The 24989-nt window shown below is 40.3% G+C and overlaps 1 protein-coding gene across 2 annotated transcripts in view; it reads left to right on the forward strand.

Moving 5' to 3' along the window:
• Positions 1 to 1924: 1924 nt before the first annotated feature.
• Positions 1925 to 24989, forward strand: part of st3gal8 (ST3 beta-galactoside alpha-2,3-sialyltransferase 8) — a 30434-nt gene continuing 7369 nt past the window's right edge. Inside the window, exons 1-6 of one of the 2 annotated variants that reach the window (XM_026167200.1) lie at positions 1925 to 2011; positions 19318 to 19657; positions 19765 to 19909; positions 19986 to 20124; positions 23033 to 23226; positions 23321 to 23500. In XM_026167200.1, the coding sequence (XP_026022985.1) occupies positions 19507 to 19657; positions 19765 to 19909; positions 19986 to 20124; positions 23033 to 23226; positions 23321 to 23500 (809 nt within the window). In that variant the 5' untranslated portion in view covers positions 1925 to 2011; positions 19318 to 19506. Of the gene's footprint in view, positions 2012 to 19317; positions 19658 to 19761; positions 19910 to 19985; positions 20125 to 23032; positions 23227 to 23320; positions 23501 to 24989 lie in introns of both variants that reach the window. The other variant, XM_026167198.1, reaches the window with a different exon arrangement.

Below are 24989 nucleotides of genomic sequence, written 5' to 3' on the forward strand. Positions count from 1 at the left end.
ATAAATAAAGCTGTTTAAATTCATAGTTCTGGCTGGTTTCATTTTCATGACAATGGTGGTGAGAACTCAAAGGCACTATTCATTATAGCCATATGAAAACAAAACATAAAACAGTATTCACTCTAACACACCAAGGGATAGTCGAATGCCATTGAGAGCATCCTCACTGGATGCATCACCACCTGGTATGGCAACAGCACCGCTTACAACCACAAAGCTCTCCAGAGAGTAGTGCGGTGCTCTGAACGGATAATTGGAGGTGAGCTTCCCTCCCTCCAAGACATCTACAGGAAGCGGTGCCTGAGGAAAGCGGGGAGGATCATCAAGGACTCCAGTCACCCCAGCCATTAACTGTTCAGACTACTTCCATCAGGAAGACACCTCACACTTACTACTGGAACTTCAACATTATGCACTCCACACTGTATATAAATGCCATTTGTTTTGCACATGTTCAACTACCAACCTCTGTATATTTTATATATTTTATTTTATTGTTTACTCTACTTAATTTGTAAAATATATATATATACACGCGCACACACACACACACGTAGAAAAACCTATTTAGTATACACACCCAGTAATGCATACACTCTTATATTGTACATATATTTATTACTCTCAGATTTAGCCATTCTTATATTTTGCTTGTTTTATGTTATTGTATTTTTTTTTGCACACCTCTGTTGCTTGTGAAGCTCGCACACAAGAATTTCACTCGCATGTACTGTACCAGTGCACATGCACATGTGATGTGATAATAATAATAATAATTATTATTATTATAATAATAATTATTATTATTATGGATTGGATTTATATAGCGCTTTTCAAGGCACCCAAAGCGCTTTACAATGCCACTATTCATTCACTCTCGCATTCACACACTGGTGGAGGCAGCTACGGTTGTAGCCACAGCTGCCCTGGGGCAGACTGACAGAAGCGAGGCTGCCATATCGCACCATCGGCCCCTCTGGCCAACACCAGTAGGCAAATAAAAATAAAAGTGATAAAAGTAATAAAAGTGATTTGATTTGATTTGAATGGAGTTTGGTTTGAATGGAGTTTGGTTAAGGAGAAACTGAAGTCATCTGGTAACATATTTAAACAGAATTCATTTCTAGAACAATTACAGGGCAGTCTGAGAAATATTGTAGTAGTATATCACAGGCTCCTATAGTTCCCAAATGCCATTGTAAATTACATCTACATTTAAAAGCATTTAAAGTACAGCCCTTCAGTGAACATTGCTGAACACTCTGTCCCACTATTATTGGTAATTGTTTACAGAGTGATAATATATTAGCTAGCTAAATTTATGGCCTGGTCTGATCTGCAGCTTAAAAACAAAATGAACAGAAACTCATAAATGTGAGTGCCAAAAACCACTGGAATGAAACGTATGACATTAAAATATGGGCTAATTACAGCCCAATTAAGTTTCTAAGACTTCAGCTGACTGAACTACAGATAAAATTACTGAAGCTTCTTTTTTTTTTTCTTCCTTCTCTTTATGGGGAAATACACACAAGTTTATTTCAGTTCATAGATAAATTACTTTGACTTGTATTAATTCTTGAAAACTAGCTACAGGTTACCTAAAAAATAACCTAAATTAACCTAATAAGCTCATAACTCATGTTTAATTAACACAAGTCAAACCTGATCTAAGAACCTAAACTTGAACCTATTGTTGGATTTTATCTCCTTGCTTTTTCTCAACAAAGCCGAGAAGGCCTAACCAGATAAATCTGTAAAATCTTTGCATCCATTTTGTAAAAAGACTCAACACTGCAACATGCCTGTAACACAAACACACCCAAAAAACCGCACCGTTAGAAAGAAAAAATGTTTTTGGGTGGTAAAAAAAATCTCCTCTTTCGCCAAGCCCCTCCCCTCCCGGTGGGTGGGGTCTCTGTTCTGCATCATCATGCCCTCAGCTCTGCTGCTCCTCTAACAGAAAGGAAGAAAATCTAACTGGTGTCTATTGCAGCTGCTGCTCCTTCGTGTAAGTGTTTTTCGGTTTGTTCTTCTCGGAGCTTTGTGCGGTTTTACCGGCTGTTTACTGGCTCGTTATGTGTCTAAAGCCGTGTATCAATCATTCTGAGTAACGGCGTGTTCGTAACTCGGGCTAGAAACTTCTTAAAGTTTCCACCAAAACTTAACGCATTTTGAAGCCAGGTTTACTCCGGATTGTGCTGTTTTTCTCTTGACGTGGATTGCTTGTTTGTGTTGTGATTTCTAAAGGAAAGGAAAAGGCGTGAGATACTTTAGAAGGAGGCAGATAACGTTGGGGGTGGGTTGGGGACAAATACCTTCAGACTTGAGGTCTGTACTTTTCTATTTTTGTAGCTGCCCGTCTGCTGCTGGGGGACATGCAGTTGCAGTTCTTTGTATATCCAATTTTAAGGAACCACAACTTACTACAAAGTGCTTCCTTAAAATTATTTTAGAACTTTGCTCTGGTCTTTATATCTGCATCCCTATCATATTTTAGCTTATTTTTGCTTGTCCTACATAATAATAGCGATTTTCATGGTGGTGTTAGAATATTCTCATTTGTCAACTTCTATGCCTTTCTGCAGTATTTGATGTACCTTTAGCTATAATGGCCTGCTTCATGTATTCCTGAAATATTGCTGTAGTTTCTGTTTAAACGGACTGATTGTTTTTATTGTACTTTTAATATATTTTACCTAATGGATGTTTACAGTATGTCTATAGTCTTGTGATCCTGTGTGTTGTAGCTTGCCTCATAGACTTTACTTATCGCTCATATTACTCCTGTAATATTCATTAGTTTGTCAGAAGTCTGTCCGCCCACCCATCTATTTATGAGGAAATGAGGGCCTTACCAGAAGGTTCATGTAATGCCGCCCCCTCAAAGACTACACTAACAGTAACAGTGTGGGACATCCAGTAAAGCCTTCAGTTGGTTCCATACAGAAGCGTCATCAAAAACTGTACAAGTTACTTAGCCTTCATAATGCTTAGTCAAGCAAAATAATGTATTTGCATGATAGTTTTACAAGTAAACCGGTGTCCTTATTTACAACCCCGAGGATAAATACTGATAAGCATGGAGCGAAGAATGTAAAAGTAAAAAAAAGTCTAGTTATAGCTTGTTGTACACCACGCTATCGAAAAAAAGAACTTCTTTGAATAGGAAGTTAAGGAGAAATGTCAGTCATACATACATAAAATGTATATTTAATAGTACTTCTCTATTATGCTGCGCTCAGTTTGGTGTATTTACACGTAGCTGCACTCTACTGTGTTATTTTCCTCCCACATCTAACTTCAGTGTATCGCTAGTCTGTAGTTATCTTACTGAGAGTCTTTATAGATTACAGTTGGTGGTGCTCGGCTGCTTTGTGTGCATTTAATGTGTTCTTGGAGTGGAGTTGGCCTGTTGTCTGCTAGTGCTTTAACAATATTATATTATGTGTCGAGGTTTTCTTGGTGTATTGTTGCCCTACTGTAGAGTTCAGCGTTAGGGTTACTGGTAAAAGACCATCAAGTGTTTATATAGAGCAGCTGCTGTAATATTTGTGATGTTGACAGTGTGGCCTGTTTTGACTCCAGGTTGTTATCATCTCTGTGATATTAGTCTGCTGGTAGCCTGCGATTGTCTGTGCGTAGCACTTCTTCATTACAGCGTTTCCTGTTTCCTGTTGACATCCTGGAAACAATCAGCAGTTTTATCCCTGACACCTTATCAACATAAATCTAATTATTAATCCTCAGGACATTTAGCATTACAGCAAAACACACACACAACAGAGCAACTGTGCTAAATATAATTTTTTGTCATCTTCCCCTGGCTGTCAATATTATGTATTGCAGTATCGCTGTAATAGCAGTTAATCACTTAGTTGTTGTTGACATCTCATCATGAAACTGTAGGATCAATAGAAGTTTTCCAGTCAGTTTTAGGGCGATGTGCCTCCTCATCAGCTCACTAGACCAGTGTTTGTTTGCCTCATCACAATCAGGTCATGAACTATGGCAAACAAATAAACAGACCTTGGCGTGGTAGTGTAAAATGCTCCTGTACTGCTGACTATTTGTTGTTTTTGTGTTGGCTCTAATTCTTGAAATGCAGCGGGCTCCGCCTATGCAAGATGGATGTGCATATAATAACCCTAAATTCCATTTAATTAAATTAGATCAGCAGAGTGTCAGAGATACCAGTTGTGCTACTGGAGTCTGTATGATACCTGATGCGTCCCTATTTTCGGTTGCTCTGCAGGTCTTTGGCAAGTAGTATTTGTGGCTTCATCGTGTACCTTTTGTTGTGGTCTCTAAATTCATGGATTAAAGGAACCCAAGACACTTAAACACAAATAAGGGAGATGGCACAATGGCAAAATCAAACAAAAGAGGGAAAAGGCCTGGAACCAACCGTCATTCAGGCTTATCCTCTAAGTTAATGTCAGTAAGCAGAAAAAAGGTATTGCAATAAATTCTAAAAATAAAAAAATAATTAAACAACACTACAAAAAGTAACTGAAGGGAAAGGCCAGTGCTGACGGGAGAGAGACCATTTGCCACCTGGTGAGAGAATTTAAAAGAAGAAGAAGAAAGCAATCAGAGGGTGAAGAGACAAACACATCAAGACTTCTACAAATTATTTTGAACTGACAGGGCTCAGAATATATTACTTTCAAGGTCACTGTGTTCCATACAGTCATAACATTTTACCATAACCGATTATGTATTTCTTGTAAACTAGCTGTTGATTTCCAGAAGAAGGGGCACGGACAGATAGCCATGTCTATGATACTGACTGTCTTGTATTTAATTTTACAGTCCCAGTTATTATTGCTCCCCTGCTTTGTCTTGTTTATAGTCAAATGGTAGAACAAAAAAAATCAGTGATTTATGTTCAAAACTTCAAAGAAGTGACAGAATTGTGGTTCATTTTATATCGAGGACCCGCTACAGCCCACTTTGATCATAGGTGTGCCAGACCAGTAAAACTCCCTCTGTAATTATGTTTGGGACTGTCTGTGATATTTATGTTTATGTGACAACTGAAATGGTACACTTGAATGTAATATAATGATGGTCAGTGGAGCAGGTTGTGTGGTCATTTAGTGTTTTGTTTTTTTTTGTTTGTTTTTTTTAGACTGGGTTGGGGCTAAAGTAATTATAGAGGCCTGACTAAATCTGACTAAGTCGATTTTTACAGACTGTCTGCTCATTTTCCTGAATCCATTTTCATTTCTTCACCAAACATTCAGAGTCAGAGGATTTTTGTGTGGCAATACTTAATGCTGAATAGATGTTGTCTTTTTATAAAATGGACTGTCAGACTACAAGGACAGCCATTATGTAGAGAAACAGGACAATGACACGTTTAGGTTCAGTAAAAATATGTAATAAAGATCCCACCCCAAAAGAAATCATGCCTGTGAGTCAAGCCTTCCTGTACCGGATATGAGAGCAAGCTTTTTTTTAGCCCCTCTTCTTCCTGTGCTGTATTGCTGTTAAAATGTTCTGTGTGTATAGTCGATCGTCTATCTTTGTGAGGAACGCTGTAAGTTACATTTCTGAAAGTCAGAATGTTTTTTACTCAGGGACTGTTTGAAGATAAATACAAGGTTTTGAATTTGGAGTTGGCGTGTTTTATGAAAGACTAGGGAATGCGTTTCTGACTGTTGGTGTGTAGTGTGTAATTCACGAGGATTGTACAAAGTGCAATTTTAGGACAACGTGGCTGATCCTTCCTTCTTCAAAGAGATGTTTAAGGGTTCAGACTTGGACCCAAGGAATTTTATATCAGTCACTGTCCTCTCAAAGGCTCAAAAACGCACATGTGGCTTTTACCTTCATAAACTTTTAAGAGCTTGACACACTTTCTTTCCTATTTCAGTTCAGCAATACTTCTGAAAATGGCAGAAATAAAGTACTGTCTCTGTTATACTTAAGGCAACTTAAATACTCCTACAGTCCTGGTATCTAAGAAAGGATTGTGCTTAGTGTTTACTTTGTTCCTTTGTGAATGAACATTGTGCATCAACAAGGTGCTCGATATTCATTTTAGATGGGAGTTCACACATTGATCAGGAGTCAGTGAGTTCAACAAGAAAGAATTAGGCCTTTAAAATGAATCAATAATGGCATTAAAAGTCATTCTAACCTTATCAATGTAAATTCATGGTAAGCATATTATTACTGCTGCAGTAAACCGGTATGTGGATCCAGATTTGGACGTGGCGGATGTCTCTCCTGAAACATGTAAATTTGCGTGTAAATACAGGAACACAGGAAGGTTAAACAAAACTTTGGACTGTTGAATATCTTATCTGTTGGGATCAGTAGACTATTGGTCAACAGTTTTGTATTGAAGTGAAGCAGTTTATTTAGCTATATCACAGGAAGGAACTGACAATACAAGAAATCATCCAAAAATAAAACAGTTTATAAAGAAAAGCAGATATGATCAATAATACCTTAATTTGACTTATTTTTCTTCTTAGTATTTTCACCTTGTTTTTTTACATTAGAGGAAGCATATGAGGCTCTGCAGTTTTAACAAGAATCTAAAAGAGAGGGGGAATTGTTAGTGATATGAAAGACGGTGGGGAAGGCAACAGCTGCTGTGTGCAGGGCTCAAGAGTGCAAGAATTTAACTTAAATTTGCAACTACAAACAAGTGTTTGTAGTTTTGCTTTTTCCCCTCTAACTAAAATGTAATATTGATGGTGTAACAGTCATTAGAGCTGTTCTTTATTATATACAAAGTGAAACTTTCCCAGAGTCTGTAACAGCTGAGCTCATTACTGCAAGTGTAATGAAACCTTTGTGAGCCAAAGAGTTTATTACATCAGAGGATGGGGATGGGTATCGAAAACCGGTTCTTGTTGAGAACCGGTTCCCACTGTTTCAATTCCTTGGAATTGTTTGCCATTTTTGCAAACGATTCCCTTATCGATTCCAGTCACCCCGAATGACGTCACCACGTTGCGGAGCGTCATTTACCTGGCAGGAAACACAGCGCCTAAGCGGCTCAAACACTAAAAAGTTTGATTATACTTTACGAGAACGGAAGACAACAGGGCAACTTGCAATACTTGCAAAGTAGATATTTCATTTAAGGGAGGAAACACTAGGAATATGCAAAAGCATTTGCTCACAAAACACACCATAACCTTAAATGAATGTCGTGTTTTTAATTCCGCTCCGGACTCGTGAATCTCAACCAAGCAGCAGCGGTAACATTTGCACGTCCTCTCCCGTTAATGCGGCAGGTAAATAATCAACTAACAGTGCATATTATGTTAGCGCGATCTGCCTTATTACAAAACCTGCCATTACTGTGCGCTAGGGCTGCACGATTAATCGTTAGAAAATCGCGATCTCGATTCATACTTATGTGCGATCTCATTTCCGAATGACAACGATTTAAAAAGAAAAAAAGATGACGATTGTACCTCATTTTGATCCGGGACGTAATCTGCATGAAAACAAGCGCTCACTCTTCCTGCTCAACAAATGACAAGGGCGGAGCCTTATACCACGTGATACAGAAGCTGGCTGCTAAAATTAGCAGGGGAAAAAAACAACGGAGAGCACGTCAGGGATGACGAGAAAGTGACAGGAGAAAATCCGTCCCGGTCAACCACCCAAACATCAATAACGGGAACCTTATACAGCGCTTCACGTCGAACTCCCGCATGCACAAAGAAATTACGGAGGCTATTACTTATCACCTGACCAAAGATACAGTGGGGCAAAAAAGTATTTAGTCAGCCACCGATTGTGCAAGTTCCCCCACCTAAAATAATGACAGAGGTCAGTAATTTGCACCAGAGGTACACTTCAACTGTGAGAGACAGAATGTGAAAAAAAAAATCCATGAATCCACATGGTAGGATTTGTAAAGAATTTATTCGTAAATCAGGGTGGAAAATAAGTATTTGGTCAATAACAAAAATACAACTCAATACTTTGTAACATAACCTTTGTTGGCAATAACAGAGGTCAAACGTTTACTATAGGTCTTTACCAGGTTTGCACACACAGTAGCTGGTATTTTGGCCCATTCCTCCATGCAGATCTTCTCGAGAGCAGTGATGTTTTGGGGCTGTCGCCGAGCAACACGGACTTTCAACTCCTGCCACAGATTTTCTATGGGGTTGAGGTCTGGAGACTGGCTAGGCCACTCCAGGACTTTGTTGCCCGGGCGGTGTGTTTTGGATCATTGTCATGTTGGAAGACCCAGCCTCGTTTCATCTTCAAAGTTCTCACTGATGGAAGGAGGTTTTGGCTCAAAATCTCACGATACATGGCCCCATTCATTCTGTCCTTAACACGGATCAGTCGTCCTGTCCCCTTGGCAGAAAAACAGCCCCATAGCATGATGTTTCCACCCCCATGCTTCACAGTAGGTATGGTGTTCTTGGGATGCAACTCAGTATTCTTCTTCCTCCAAACACGACGAGTTGAGTTTATACCAAAAAGTTCTACTTTGGTTTCATCTGACCACATGACATTCTCCCAATCCTCTGCTGTATCATCCATGTGCTCTCTGGCAAACTTCAGACGGGCCTGGACATGCACTGGCTTCAGCAGCGGAACACGTCTGGCACTGCGGGATTTGATTCCCTGCCGTTGTAGTGTGTTACTGATGGTGACCTTTGTTACTTTGGTCCCAGCTCTCTGCAGGTCATTCACCAGGTCCCCCCGTGTGGTTCTGGGATCTTTGCCCACCGTTCTCATAGAGCTGGGCGATAGAACGATAACGATATGTATCGCGATATAACTTTTACTCAATAGAGAAATTAAGCTATCGCGATAGACCTCGCCGCTCTTGTCCTCTTAAAAAAAAAAAAAAAAAAAAAAAAGGTCAGCCAATCCAAATTAAGTAGCGCAGAGCTGAACCAATCACAGCCGCAGCGTCACATCGCGTGACTTGTTACGTACAGCACAAGTGCCAAGCCGCACGTGTGTTTGTTTGGGAAGCAGCCAGCGGGTAATGGAGGAAATGAGTGTGCCGACTAGAAAAATCAACCGAGCGTGACCGAAGGGAACACAGATGATGGTTCCAATGCCGGAGAGATTGTCAAAAGGAAGAGCCAAAGAAGTTCCGTAGTGTGAAGGTATTTCGGCTATTTCAAGTCTGACAAAAAACAGAGTAGCGTGCACTGTAAATTGTGCCGAAAGCAAGTCTGGAAATACAATAACGTGGTGCATGCGTCACACTGTGCGCCACGTTATTGTTTCGGTGAAATGAATTTCTACAATACTGTTACTGTTAATTCTACTCTCTGCAGTGTTTAAATGCTTACATATACACACAGTTACTGTCCCTCCACACATACGACTCGGTTCTGCTTCTATGCCCCAGCTTTGTTTACTTTTTCCCACCGAGGCTTCTAGACTTCTGATTAGCCAACATTTCTGCACGGTTAGGAATCTAGCGCCACCTGCTGCTTTGGCATGTTCATAGCAGCGTTTTCCTTCATTTCTGCCTTTGTGTGGACGGGATTATTTTTTAAAACGAAAACGGAAAATCTCCGTTTTCAAAAATACCCGTGTACGTGTGGACGTAGCCTCAGTCTCTGACTGGAAGCGCTAATTCGTCATTCGGCTTTTGTCAGACTAAAGTAACTGTTAAAACTGTTTGAAAAGCTAAGCTATACAACAAGGAGAGATTGAGAATTTCCTTTTAGTTCTCAGTTTATTTGATATTGACAAAAGTTAGTCAGTTTTGTCTGTTCTTCTGTAACACAAACTAAGATTTATTTTTAGAATTAATATTTTGTTTCTAAGTGGAATTGACAATTTAGTCTGTTTCGTTTGTTCTATTTTGAAACTTAAACGCTTTAGCGGCTGCCGTTTGTGTAGTTTGCAATATTTGCCTTTATTTATCTGAAAAAGTCTCATGTTCCTTAAGTACATCTACCCTGTTGAACTTATTATGGGAAATAAATATTTAAATAAAAACAAGCTGCTGATTATTTCACATTTTACTTGTGAGCAACGGCACATTTAAATCTTACAAATATAGTTATTTGGCTTATATCGTGATAGATATCGTTATCGCCTGAAATGAAAAAAACATATCGTGATATGAAAAAATCTCATATCGCCCAGCTCACCGTTCTCATGATCATTTTGACCCCACGGGATGAGATCTTGCGTGGAGCCCCAGATCGAGGGAGATTATCAGTGGTCTTGTATGTCTTCCATTTTCTGATGATTGCTCCCACAGTTGATTTTTTCACACCAAGCTGCTTGCCTATTGTAGATTCACTCTTCCCAGTCTGGTGCAGGTCTACAATACTTTTCCTGGTGTCCTTCGAAAGCTCTTTGGTCTTGGCCATGGCGGCGTTTGGAGTCTGACTGTTTGAGGCTGTGGACAGGTGTCTTTTATACAGATGATGAGTCCAAACAGGTGCCATTCATACAGGTAACGAGTGGGGGACAGAAAAGCTTCTTACAGAAGACGTTACAGGTCTGTGAGAGCCAGAGATTTTCCTTGTTTGAGGTGACCAAATACTTATTTTCCACCCTGATTTACGAATAAATTCTTTACAAATCCTACCATGTGAATTCATGGATTTTTTTTTTTTTTCACATTCTGTCTCTCACAGTTGAAGTGTACCTCTGGTGCAAATTACTGACCTCTGTCATTATTTTAGGTGGGGGAACTTGCACAATCGGTGGCTGACTAAATACTTTTTTGCCCCACTGTATGGCTCCCATCAACACTGTGCAAAACGAGGGATTTAGGAAAATGATCAACACCCTAGACAAACGCTACACAGTGCCGTCCCGCAACTATTTTTCTATTGTTGCACTACCTGCTCTATACACGCAGTGTCGAGCAACGGTGGAGACGGAATTTCAAGCAGTACATTTTGCGGCAACAGCAAAACGCGAGACATTTGTTGTTTTTATGTTTATTTATTGTTTTTATGTTCAGTCTTAACTGTTGCGAAGTTGATGTGCAGTTAATAAGTGCAATAAATATTTATACTGGAAAAGAAAATCGTGAGAGAATTGTGATCTCAATTCTAAGCCAAAAAATCGTGATTCTCATTTCATGCAAAATCGTGCAGCCCTAGACCTTAGTGTTCTCCTTTAAAAAAAAAAAAAAAAAAAAAAAAGAATCTATAAGAGAATCGATAAAGAATCGAATCGTTAAACAGAATCGAAAATGGAATCTGAATCGTGAAAATCTTATCAATACCCATCCCTATCAGAGGACCCGGTCTGATCGCATCAAGTAGACTGTACTTACTTTCCATGGGTCTCGACGAGGCCTTGTTCCTTTTACAGAAATTTGAGAAAGCAAGCAGTTGTTGCTTTGTCAGCTGACTAATTTGCTTTATCAACAGGGAGCTTTAGACTCCACTATAACCCAGTTAAAGTGAACGTCCGCAGTTGCCTGGACGTTTTTACACATCAGCTGAAGAGACCTTTGGTGCTGCATATTGGGATTAATAAACGCAAAAGGGACTTCTCAAAAGAGGTGTCAGAGTTCACAGAAAAGGGGAGGAAGCAAGACAGGAAGCCCTGTTGTTGCAATGTGTTCTTGGGACAGGAAATTATGTCCCTTTTCCCCATCCTGAAAACCCTAAAACAACATCAAGACCCTCCACTGTCTTTTCAACTCTCAACTCTCTGGGATATTTACATTGCCTTAAATCAGGGGGGTCGAATCCCAGGCCTCGAGGGCCGGCGTCCTGCAGGTTTTAGATCTCACCCTGGGTCAACACACCTAAATCTAATGATTAGTTCATTACCAGGCCTCTGGAGAACTTCAAGACATTTTGAGGAGCTCTTTTAGCCATTCAAGTCAGCTGTGTTGGATCAAGGACACATCAAAAACCTGCAGGACACCGGCCCTGGAGGCCTGGAGTTTAACACCCCTGCCTTAAGTGGATGTTTCCTACTTCGTTAATAAGGGAAACAGGTTTTCTGAACAGGTTTACGAATGTATGAAAGACTTCAGGCATGAAGCCAGCAGAAGAGGAAATAAATGACTGTCCATCCCACAGTCCAAAGACATGCAGTTTGTGGGGTTAGGTTAATTTATCAATCTAAATTGCCCATAGGTGTGAATGCGGGAGTGAATGTGAGTGCGAATGGTTGCCTGTCTCTGTGCGTTAGCCCTGCAAAAGACAGACTGGATCCTATTTTTCTTAAACAAAAATCAGGTAAAAAAAAAAAAATCACGTAATTCTTTGTTTTTACATTCATCAGGTCCCAATCTGCCCAAATATAAAGAGAAATTAAAAATGCATGCCATGAAAGAGTTCGGGTCTTAGGAGGTTAAAGTTTGTTTTCTTCTCCCATTCCTGGACGAACTCCGCTGTTGCTCTTTTCTCTATTTTGTCCCATTTGTCAACCGATAGGCATTCAGCAGCTGCATATGTCATCTGCTTCCAGTGACGTGCTTGCTGTCGAAATGGAAAGGCGGGCAGACACATTTGCATGACCATAACTTGCACACAGAGCTTTTCTTAACTTTTATGACTTTAGGGTTGGCAAACATCTCCATAGTCTACACTTCCTTCTGTAAAACTGACAATTGCTGATACCATTTATGGCAGGGTGAGACACGCACACACACATATACCCGCACTGGGAAGGTTAATTATGGACTTCAACAGGGTTCAGTGTTAGGACCAATTCTGTTCACATTATACATGCAGTATCATCAGTATAGGTTTTCAGTATAGGCAGTATCATCAGAAGTCATGGCATAGATTTTCACTGCTAAGCAGATGACACCCAGATCTATCGATCCATGTGTTGTGGAAGTTTTCCATTTAAATAAAGCCTGCAGACGAGCGGTGAGCGGTAGCTAACATTCTTTAATCAAAACACACAAAGAACAGACAACCAAGCTTGTGGAGAGCCTACATGACCGCGGGGCAGGTCAGCAGAGTCTCTCTGAGCCTAGCATGGCTCTCAGTTAAATACCTTCTCCAGGAACAAAAGGCAGCAGACAGCGGTTTCACACCTTAAGATTCACACTCCCTTGCTACCTCCCAGAGTCCTCAAAGAGACAAAAGATTCTTCCTGTGGAGCTGTCTGCTTCCCCCAACTTCCTAACTAGACCCCCACCATTTGTCTTACTGTATGAGTGTGAGACTTGTTAAAATCCAGTGGCACCCAGGCAGTATACAATATAATAATGTGATTAATACATAAGTAAAATAAATTCCTATACACATGAAGCCAGTTAACACACATCATTAGTTACACTGCAGGAATGTCTGGAGTATGAACGCTAAGGCGAGGGTTCCCGATGTTTAGGGACAAATCCAATCACATGTCGGGTTGATGTAAACAGACCAAACTTCAGTCAGGAGAAATACTGAGACAATCCATCCACAATACAAGGTTAGCAATTAACTTACTGCTACATGGGCTGGGCTGTAGTTGCATCATAAGGTTTTAAAAACTGAGCTTTAAAATAAACAGTGGTAATAAAAACCGAGAGAGGCCGACAGTGATCACTGCTTTTTTAGGGGCTTGTTCAGATTAAATAGAACAAAGTACAAAGCATTAAAACATGTTACAAACACAACTGCCTTGATAAACGCGGAATAGTTTTGACCCAGAAGCAGGGTTTGTAGATCATCAGGTGGGACCAGATATCTCACCCGCTGTGAATGTTTTAATGCAGTACGGTTGTTATTATTATCAATTACCACATCCTGTTTATGTCAGTTACAATACATAACATTCATATAAAAAATAAAATTGTCTTGTCTAAACTCTATGTGGTGTTAATTAAGCGTATACTACTGTACTTTAACGTCGCTCATAAGGGTGGTACTTCAAGAGCCATATATTTTATGAGGTGGTACCATCAGCGTGACAGCGCCGTGCCGCCTTTGCAGTTTTAAGGCCAGGGAAACGAGCCTGCCAGCGCTGTGTAGCTGGCGATAAGGAAAGGCTGCTCTTTATAGAGGACTCATGCTCCAGGAAATGTTTTCTGGTTGACTCCAGCTCCCAGAAGAGCTTCGGGAACTCTTGTGTCATCTTTGCATAGAGATTTCCCGTGTATCACCAGAGAGAGCCCAAGTAACACAGTTTGAGAAAGACTGAAATAGAGTAAAATAATATGTAAAATAATTGTCAGAAAGATTACACTGCACATAAGCGAGACTAGCGAAGGCTACCATGGTTTATTGGTTATGTGTGTTTCTGTCTGTGCGTGTGTGGTCATTTCCAGTCTTTGTTGTGGAGTCTGACAGCAGTTCAAAGGAAAGACCTCTGCCCACATTGTGGGTGCTGCAGCCCGCCACAGAAAGAGCTGCTCAGTGCTGTCCAACAATAACAACAATGTATCACCTCTCCATAGGTCTGTAGAAGTAGATGATGATTTTGGAGATTGACTGTGGTCAAAGCAATCAGTGATCGCTTGCCAGTCTAGGTGACTTTTAGGTCTCTTCCCCAGCTATACACACAAGTTAATATTGTTATGAGCACCATAATTAATTAAATCTGCATTGCTTTAATTGCATCCCGCATCTCCACATATAACTGGCAGTTGTAACAGATGTGGTTTTTGGCTTGCGTGGACACATGGACTCATCAGGAGAGAAAACAGGAGGATGTTTTTGAGAGATATCTGATCTTTTCAACTAGCTGGTTCACAGGGGATGGAGATGATGGCTGAAGGCTCTGCCTCACATTCTACCTTTACAGACTCGGCAGACTTGCTTGTGGTTCCTAATCTGTGAGGCAAGTGCTCTGTTGGAAAAACCAGGCACTTGCAGGTTAAGCTAATAACATGGAATTGAAAATGGAGTGTTTAGTAAACCTCCTGATCAAATGGGGGAAAAAATAAATTCAAAAATAATAAAAGAATATAAAATATTTGCATGTACGAGTTGTATTTTGTATCAAATTTGCTACATCACACTTCTTCTTTCTTTTCTTTTTTTTTTACTTAAAAATTTATTGTGCAGTTTCTACAAAACACAGAGTCTCAGACTGGCTGCTGCACTTTACTTTAAAGCATTAGGGTAAGATGGGGACTGATTATTCAAGACTTTGTATGTGTGAGGAAATATTTTAAATTCAACAGATTTAACAGGAGGCCATCAAAGAGAAGCCAATATATGGGCAGTGCATATTGTAAAAATATAATAATATACACCAGACTTTTTACTACTGTGACCACTATGCTGGAATTAACTTTCCCCCCTTTTGTTCCCAAGGATGTTTGAAGCATTTCCTAATTCTCAGGGTGGATTTTTAGCAGACACGTTGGTCCGTGTGCTGCCTCCTGTGTGGAATTACAGGGCCAATCATAATATCCGCTCTGAGCTGCCTCTGTGTTAAAAGCTCTTTGTACTGGAGCAAGTTTGGACATTCCAACTTGGCATACAGTTACGGCCCCATTATACTCGCTGTGCACTGCCTGGCAAACCGCACCATTCATCACCTCTTGATTTTTGTAACCTTGGTCTTTGTACTGCAGCCACTGGGTTGAGGACACAAGTGTTCAACTGTGTTGCTTTTTACAACCATTTAATGATACATCAGTACAGAAGCTCAGAGATTCATATATTAGGGGAATATGTTGCAAGAGTTTGAAAATACTTTGTGGGGGAAAATCACTTTCTTTGATTCCAGTTTGTTTTTTTTTTTTCTTCTTCTTCTTCGCCTTCGCCCTAAACTCTGTGCAGTTATGTTTATCCAGGAAGTTGCCTTTGCGTCAGAATCTTTGTCCTTTGAGTGCCACTCTTCTCATCTGGAGTGGATGACTTTAAGAGAAAGGTATCAATGTTGATAATCAGTCGTCATGGGGCTGACTTCTTTGGTCTTGTTCTGAAAAGGTTGTAACAGGTGTAACTTTTTTTTTTTTTTCAGTTTCACTTACCATCAATTTGGGTTTACATGAGGAAAGGCATCCAGCATAAAAACTTACCAAATCAAACAAGTGGTACTACACACTGTGGTGACCCCTTGTGAATAAGACAGCCACTGACAGTAGCTGCTTCCTCTCATCCTACACGGGAAGAAACTCCTAAGCAATTTTTTCCAGTGAAAATCTTAGATTTTAATGTTAAGTCTTTTGTGCGATTTAGATTAGATGAAACTTTATTAATTCCTCGGGTGGGTTCCTCCAGGAAACACAGTTTCCAGTAGCACAGCACCGACAGAAGTTACATATTCCAGATACAATAAAAGGGAATGAGAGTAAGGATATACGCATAAATATACCACACATACACATATACAGTGGCTTACAAAAGTATTCGGCGCCCTTGAACTTCCACATTTTGTCACCTTACAGCCACAAACATGAATCAATTTTATTGAATTTCACGTGAAAGACCAATACAAAGTGGTGTACACGTGAGAAGTGGAACGAAAATCATACATGATTCCAAACATTTTTTACAAATTGGGTGTGCGTAATTATTCAGCCCCTTGAGTCAATACTTTGTAGAACCACCTTTTGCTGCAATTACAGCTGCCAGTCTTTTAGGGTCTGTCTCTACCAGCTTTGCACATCTAGAGACTGAAATCTTTGCAAAACAGCTCCAGCTCAGTCAGATTAGATGGACAGCGTTTGTGAACAGCAGTTTTCAGATCTTGCCACAGATTCTCGATTGGATTTAGATCTGGACTTTGACTGGGCCATTCTAACACATAGATATGTTTTGTTTTAAACCATTCCATTGTTGCCCTGGCTTCATGTTTAGGGTCGTTGTCCTACTGGAAGGTGAACCTCCGCCCCAGTCTCAAGTCTTTTGCAGACTCCAAGAGGTTTTCTTCCAAGGTTGCCCTGTATTTGGCTCCATCCATCTTCCCATCAACTCTGACCAGCTTCCCTGTCCCTGCTGAAGAGAAGCACCCCCAGAGCATGATGCTGCCACCACCATATTTGACAGTGGGGATGGTGTGTTCAGAGTGATGTGCAGTGTTAGTTTTACGCCACACATAGCGTTTTGCATTTTGGCCAAAAAGTTCCACTTTGGTCTCATCTGACCAGAGCAGCTTCCTCCACAGGTTTGCTGTGTCCCCCACATGGCTTGTGGCAAACTGCAAACTTCTTATGGTTTTCTGTTAACAATGGCTTTCTTCTTGCCACTCTTCCATAAAGGCCAATTTTGTACAGTGCAAGACTAATAGTTGTCCTATGGACAGATTCCCCCACCTGAGCTGTAGATCTCTGCAGCTCGTCCAGAGTCACCATGCGCCTCTTGGCTGCATTTCTGATCAGCGCTCTCCTTGTTCGGCCTGTAAGTTTAGGTGGACGGCCTTGTCTTGGTAGGTTTACAGTTGTGCCATACTACTTCCATTTCTGAATGATCGCTTGAACAGTGCTCCGTGGGATGTTCAAGGCTTGGGAAATCTTTTTGTAGCCTAAGCCTGCTTTAAATTTCTCAATAACTTTATCCCTGACCTGTCTGGTGTGTTCTTTGGACTTCATGGCGTTGTTGCTCCCAATATTCTCTTAGACAACCTCTGAGGCCGTCACAGAGCAGCTGTATTTGTACTGACATTAGATTACACACAGGTGCACTCTATTTAGTCATTAGAACTCATCAAGTAAATTTCTAAGGGCAACTGACTGCACGCAGACCAAAGGGGGCTGAATAATTACGCACACCCCACTTTGCAGTTATTTATTTGTAAAAAATGTTTGGAATCATGTATGATTTTCGTTCCACTTCTCATGTGTGCACCACTTTGTATTGGTCTTTCACGTGGAATTGCAATAAAATTGATTCATGTTTGTTGCTGTAATGTGACAAAATGTGGGAAAGTTCAAGGGGGCCGACTACTTTTGTAAGCCACTGTATAAATACAGAATATATCATATGGATATAGGGCGCTATGACCAAAATCTCATATCCCGATATAAGACATTTATTGTCCTGACAACGATATAAATCACAAAAATTTAACATTTTCTGTAAATTCTGTGAATCTCGGGCAGCTCGACTGGCGTGAAGTGTTTTCAGCTGGGCGTCATGTACCTGGAGTCCAGTGTTTTAACCGATGCATGAAATTGTACATTTTTAGAAATAGGTTGTAACGGCCGCTGTTTTCTTCGTGGGTATTTATAACATGGCGTGCTGCGGGAAAAAGGCTGTTCTAAAACAAACAACTAAAGAATGTAAAACATTCCCTCCAAAAAACTTGTAGATTCTAAACAAGCAAGTCAGTCCGTGCATGATTACATTGCTTCGCCCATCAAAAAGTACCTGAGACAATATACCGCCTATCATCATTTATTGGACTGACGAATGTCAGTTGGAAAAAATTTACAAATCAAATGAGAAAAATGGAAGCAAAGATTGTAAAGTGCACATGTGTGTTAAACCAGATCAAACGGATACTGTGTAGAAAACTGTGTGATAGCCGATTTACATAAATAGTAGTGAAGAATCACACACTGACACAGGTTAGCTGACAGGTCAGACTGAGTGTGTTCGTGCATAGAGACACACACACACAGTGAGAGGGAGATTTACATTGAGAGCTGAAACAGGAGAAGCTGTACTGAATCCAGATCTGATTGGGATTCACAGGCTGAGTTCTGTGTGCACGGATACATTCCTTCAGGGGGAGAGGGGCGGTGTGGAGGTGAGTGGGAGTAAGAGGATGACTCCATTCGGTAAAAATCTTTCTGTATTTTTTTAAGAGAGTGGCGCTGCGCCTTCCCCTTTATCAGCATCAGTGATGACATCAAAACTACATTTTGGGGGGGTCTGGGAGGAACTTCTCCTATCGGTGATGTACTCAGCTCTTTTGGGCTGTAACGCTAGAGGGTACTCCCTCTTGGCAGCAGCTTTCACCTTAGTGAATTGCAAGGTGAGGCAGGTGGAAAATTTGTTTTAAGTGCTGCTTACGCCGAGTTCACCATGGCAGCAGAGCAAAACAAGAATTAGCATGACTCTGTTATCAGAGTGAGGGAGAGCAGCTGAATGCTTTCTTTTTTTCCAAGGTTTGAATGAACTAATAATAATTTTATAATATGTCACAGATGATCAGTTTCCAGATATTCCCCTGGTTTTATGATATTTTTTTTAATCTATATTTGGCTTTTTATGAATAAACAGAAATGCACTGCGATTTGTTTGCTTAAGGTTTTTCAAATGATCTGAATATAGATTGATACTGGGCCCCAGAGAGTGTGATTGCCAGTGGCTGATTTGTCAGTATCAGATTTTTATGTAATCTTTAATCAGTTCTGCAGTGGTTTTTAAGGTATTTAAACACTGCTGAGTTGCAATGCAAAGAATGCAAAAAAGAAAATACATGTTTCACATATTTAGTTTATTATTAATGATGCAATATTCACTGTGTCTCCAACAATAGATCTTGTATCTACCAATCAGAAAGCAACACCGGTCTCAGCCTTAATGGAGGAAAAGCTGAGTGGTGTCGTGACAGAACAAAGGAAAAAGTCCAGATGACAGCAGGTGACACATTCCCACTATGCTGACATAGCTGGTCAATTGACAGCTCAAGAACACGCCCTTCCTGCTGAACACCGATAGTGCAGCAATGATTGTTAGGAGGAAGGCTTGTGTTGCCTTGGTGATCGCTGCCATCCTCTTCCTCATGATTGCCAGCCAGAGCATTCAGAGGAGGTATTTCCTGTTGCAGCCTGCAGCTCCGCCCAGAGGCCACAGCACGTCCAGTGGCAGGATGACAGGTGAAGAGCGGGTGTGAGAAATGAATGTTTGTTTGTTTTTTGTTGTTGTTGTTGTTGTTTTTTAAGTATTGATCCACACGGCCTGAACTTTTTTCTGTTTCCAGCAGCTGAATTCACAGGCCCAATTTCAGGTCAGGCACCTCCTTACCTGAAACCTGAACAAATTCCCACCGAGGAAGAGATGGTTGAGGAAGAAATTGACGAGGAGGAGGAAGAGATGGTGATTCAGGAGCAGCTTATGAAAAACGCTAAGTATGACATGTAACACTTGTAACCCTGCATATCCACTAATACCCTGGTCTTACACCTGTGTTTTGTACTCTTACAGGCTGTGTGGCTGCTCTGATGCCTGTATTTCAGACAACAATGGGTCGAAATGGTTCAGCCAGCGCTACGACGCTAAACAGCAGCCCATCATCAAAGAGACCGGCAATAATTTTGACTCTGATGCACTTCAATGGTGGCTGGTAAGGACAAAATGTAGTGATAGTTCAGATTTTATTAAAGGGGACATATTGTCATTATTTACAACTCTACATTTTTATTCTTGGACTAGATAGTTTTGCAAGATTCACTTTTAAAAAATGATCCTTATTTATCCAATACTCCACCTTAGTGTAGCCCCCAAAGGTCTGAAGGTCGGTCTGAAACAAGCTGTTTAAGCTCCTTTCCCTTTAAGTTTCCTTTCTTTTGAATGATTGTTCCTTTTTAACCAGGAAATGTGAAAAGCAGAACTGTGGCTTTTTAATGGCCAGCAGGGTCACTAACTCCAGTGGCAGTGACTGCTTTGTTTACTTAAACTCTAAATCCAAAACACTTTCTGTGAATAAAACAAGAGTTTTTTGCAAATGGTAATGTAATGTCCAAATTATAAACTTACCGTGAATTATCAATGTTTTTTTATTAAAATAGTACAGCAGTATTAGTAATGTCTACTTAAGCCACTGTATTGTCTTCAAAGTAATGCATCATTTGTTAATTCAACTTTTGTAAAGCTTTTTTTTTTAAACTACATAAATAAATAAACAAGGCGATTTTTTTTTGTTTTTTTTACAGTAAATGGCTTTTATTGCAAGTAAGTAAATAATTACCAAGTCATTTACAGGTTTTCCCTTTATTTCCTTTGCTTTAGTTTATGGACAAAGAAGATTCACAGGAAATCATTGCAGCCTTCAAAGTAGGGCTGCTCAATTAATCGAATTTTAATCACGATTACGATCTGGGCTTTCAACGATCATTAAAAATGACTGAGCCGATTATTAGCCCCTCCCTCATGCTTTACTCTCGCGCTGCTCCGTGTGGCAAATCGAGCGCACTGCTCTGCATTTCGAACACGCGATTAAGAGGACCTGAGGGAAGCTCGGAAAGCTAAGCAGAAGTTATTTGGAGAGGAGAGTGACTGCCGTTGGTTGAAAAGAGAGGTAAAAAAAAAAACTTCAGTGGTGTGGAAACATTATGGGTTTGCGGAGTCAGACGTGGATCAAGTAGACACAGTGTGTAAACTTTGCTACAGTGTAGTAGCTGCACCACAGAGCAACACTGCAAAGTTCACTAAACATAGATGTTTACATTTTTCATTTATTTCTTATATTTATATAAACAAATTTATATAAACAAATTTCCCACGTGTGGGACTAATAAAGGTTATCTTATCTTATCTTATTGCAAACATTTGCACTGTTATCAGTATTTGCACACTATTTTATATTATTTTTTAAAGTCATTATTCAATACATTGTTATTCTTAACCCTTTAAAGCCGGTCAGAGCAGCATGCTCTGTTTTGTGTAACTATTTTTAAATCCCTGTAGAACCTGAACCGCATAAGCTAGCGCAATAAATTTTTTTCCATATGAAACCAGAGGAGTTGTACTTACATCTTATGCCATCAGCTTGTCCTAGGTCACAGTTTCCTTCCACATAAAGCTTTGCAAAAATTGCATAAAAAGCGCTTGCAGGAACAAAAACATAATATTCCAGAAACACGCTTTGCCGATCCGATCAGCTGTTCGTAACACTTCCCACATTGAAAAAGACGTCAACGAGAACTATCGCATTTCCTGCCCGAAACCGGAAGTGACGTCATTTTCGCGGAAAATGTAGTTTTTTACTTGTAGGCCTTAAAAGCCTATACTGGTGTTTTTATAAGTCATGTTTGACTTTTCTGAATAGTTTCTGGGATGCTTAGAACTCAAATTGCACTGCTGGAAATATTTTATTTTGATGCACATGCTGTTTTCTTTGCAAATTTGCATCATAGGATTGTTTTTTTGCTTTTCCTGCAGTATATAAAAATTGCTGTATCTCCAAAATAAAACTATGAAGACACTCAAAATAAATTTCCTGTTGTTGTAAACTATTTTTTGCAACTTTTTTTGTATTTAAAGTTTTGAGGGATAAACCTCTTAAATTTCTCCAAGTAGAAATATATGTATAAAAAACAAAAACGATTTCCAATTTTTTTGTAGTTTATTGCACTTTTTTGCAATTAATGTAGTTACTATGGACTTAATACATACATATCATTAAAATATGGGCTATAACAGTTGTATTGATGTATAGCAACTTGAAATGCTCCCACAAATGGCACTACAACATGTAAAAAAAATAATATAAGTATCGTCAAATAATCGTGATCTCAATTTCAGTGAAAATAATCGTGATTATCATTTTTGCCATAATCGAGCAGCCCTACTTCAAAGGGGAAATGACTCAACAGCAAATAAGCTTAATCTCTGGGCATTGTCTTAAATTGAAAGACCAACAGATATTTTGTAACATACTGGATGATGTTGCAGTAAATAGTCAAGAACAGTTATGAAGTTTTGTATTTTCAGAAGCCTGAATTTGTCCTTGTGGAGACTGGCTGCAGTTTGCATGAGAAGACAAATGTCTGAGTCTTTTTCCTGCATTTAGAGAGGTGAACTCCTGCTGCAGAAACCATTAGTAGATTAAAAAGAGGAGGCCAGTAATGCTGCTAACATAATTAGTCTGGGCCACAGAAGGCAGTAAAGTGTGTGTGTGTGTGTGTGTGTGTGTGTGTGTGTGCGCGCGAGATTGTGTGTGTGTGTGTGTGTGCGTGTGCGCGCGCGAGATTGTGTGTGTGTGTGTGCGTGTGCGCGCGCGAGATTGTGTGTGTGTGTGTGCGGGTGGGGGTAGGGGTGTCAGTACTCTTTTGCCTGCTTCTTTTTTTTAAATTAAGAAATTATTTAACTAAAAATTATTTTACTGTCATGAAAGACAGAGATAAGCACCAATAACAAGCCTTTTGACACTGGAAGTTTAAGAATTTTTAACGTGACTCATTATGCAAATGTTTTACTTGAGTATAAGTGTGTTAAACAGAAAAAAAAAATGTTTGTCTGCTCTTCCACAGAGTCTTCAACGGGCCGGTAACGATCAGTCCTTGGAGGAAGTGATCTCAAAGATGTTCCAGGTCATATCCCCACCCTCTATAGACTTGGAGCCCGTGCCCTCACGTTGCCGTAGTTGTGCAGTGGTTGGCAACTCTGGCAACTTACGGCATTCTGGACACGGTGCACTCATTGATTCTCATGGCTTCGTGTTCCGGTACATGCACACACATGCACACACACACACACACACACACACACACAATCGCGCGCACACAGCCCTCACCCTCCTTATGTTTTTTTTTCTTCAGGATGAACAAGGCGGTGACTAAAGGGTTTGAGGAAGACGTCGGTCGTCGGACGACGCATCACTTCCTGTACCCAGAGAGTGCAGTGGACATCAGTAATGGTACCAGCCTCATCCTGCTGCCATTCAAACTGAGAGACCTGGAGTGGCTGACCAGTGCGCTGTCCACCGGAACAGTCAAAATGTACGATATATATAAAAAAACAAGTATGCTCATTATCTCATGCATCCATCAAAAAGACATCAAAAAACATATCAGACAGGAGAGATTATTTGATGTAAGAGGGAAAAGTTTATTTAAAAAAAAATCTAAAATTAAACTCCTGGAGTCTAGACCAGCAGTCCCCAACTTTTTTTTGCGCCACGGATTTAATGTCAGTATTTTAAGGTGTCGCTGATATATACAACAAAATAAAATGACCAAGAAAAAACGGTGGCATTTGGTAAATATAATAATAAATGCAAATTCACTGTGTAATTGTGTAACTTTATTAGCAGCGTCCTTCTGAAATGCGCCAACAACATTGAGAGTAACATCCTCCTCTCTGCCCCTTAATGCTCTCTGGTTGCTATGGTAACGCATAAATATTTCTTTCAAAATAAGACACACAACTACAACATGGGAAAAATACCCAGGGAAACAGAGTTAACAATAAAAACCCTGAAAACCATCAATTTCAAACCTGAGCCTCAACTCTCGTGGCCCGGTACCAAACAACTCACAGTCCGGTACCGGCCCGGGGGTTGGAGACCGCTGGTCTAGATGGTTGTGGTGGTGGAGCAGAGTAAGCAGAGGGTTGATGGGGAGAGAGAGTTAAAAGAGTGATAGACTACAAAGAATTTCAAGAGAACAAGAACTAGGGGGCTGTTTGGCTATATATAAATATGAGCCCAGAGGGTTAGATAAAAAGAAAAACAGAAGGTTTGTTACCACAACTGAAAACCGTTAGTCAAACAACTCACTACGCAATGGGGTGATGTAAACAAACATAACAAACAACTCATATATTCAAATAACGCTAATAGCAATAGTAGAACACTAATCACCTAAACATCTCACCGGCAGCTACTCAAAACGAAGGTGCAAAGGCAGGAGGGACAGTCTGCACAGTCTAGTCAAATCAACAAGTCCCCCGTAGAACAGAATTAAAACCACATTCACTTTCAGCAGAAAAAGGTAAAACACTCGAGAGGATGACAGTCTGAGAACCTCCAGTGTCCCTAAAACACGCACAGGTTTTAAATCGGAGGGATTGTCGGTTAGCGATACTGAGCCATCAAAAATGAATGGTTCAAAACAGGGGTCCGGGACCTCATTACAGGCCTCAGCTTTCACAAAACCCACCCCTTTGGGTTGCTGAGCATTTGATGTTTTGTGTTTTAAGGCTAAACAGTCAGCAATCACATGTCCAGTTTTATGACAGTAAAAACATTCGCGGTTTTCCCTGGACCCAGACACTTTAGCCGTGTGGGGCTGTTGCACAGCCCCAACCCGTGGCTTCTCACTGCCAGTAAACGAGGCTTTATGAGTGAGCACAAACTCATCAGCAAGGAGCAGCAGATGCGAGAGAAGTCGCTTTCTGTACATTTAAATATAGCACAATACGCTCAGGAAAATATTTCTTAAACTCCTCCAACAATAGTAACTCACGCAGAGCGTCATAGTCACCTAC

The sequence above is a fragment of the Astatotilapia calliptera genome, chromosome 5 (genome assembly GCF_900246225.1).
Source record: "Astatotilapia calliptera chromosome 5, fAstCal1.2, whole genome shotgun sequence".
In the NCBI taxonomy this organism is placed as follows: Eukaryota; Metazoa; Chordata; class Actinopteri; order Cichliformes; family Cichlidae; genus Astatotilapia; species Astatotilapia calliptera.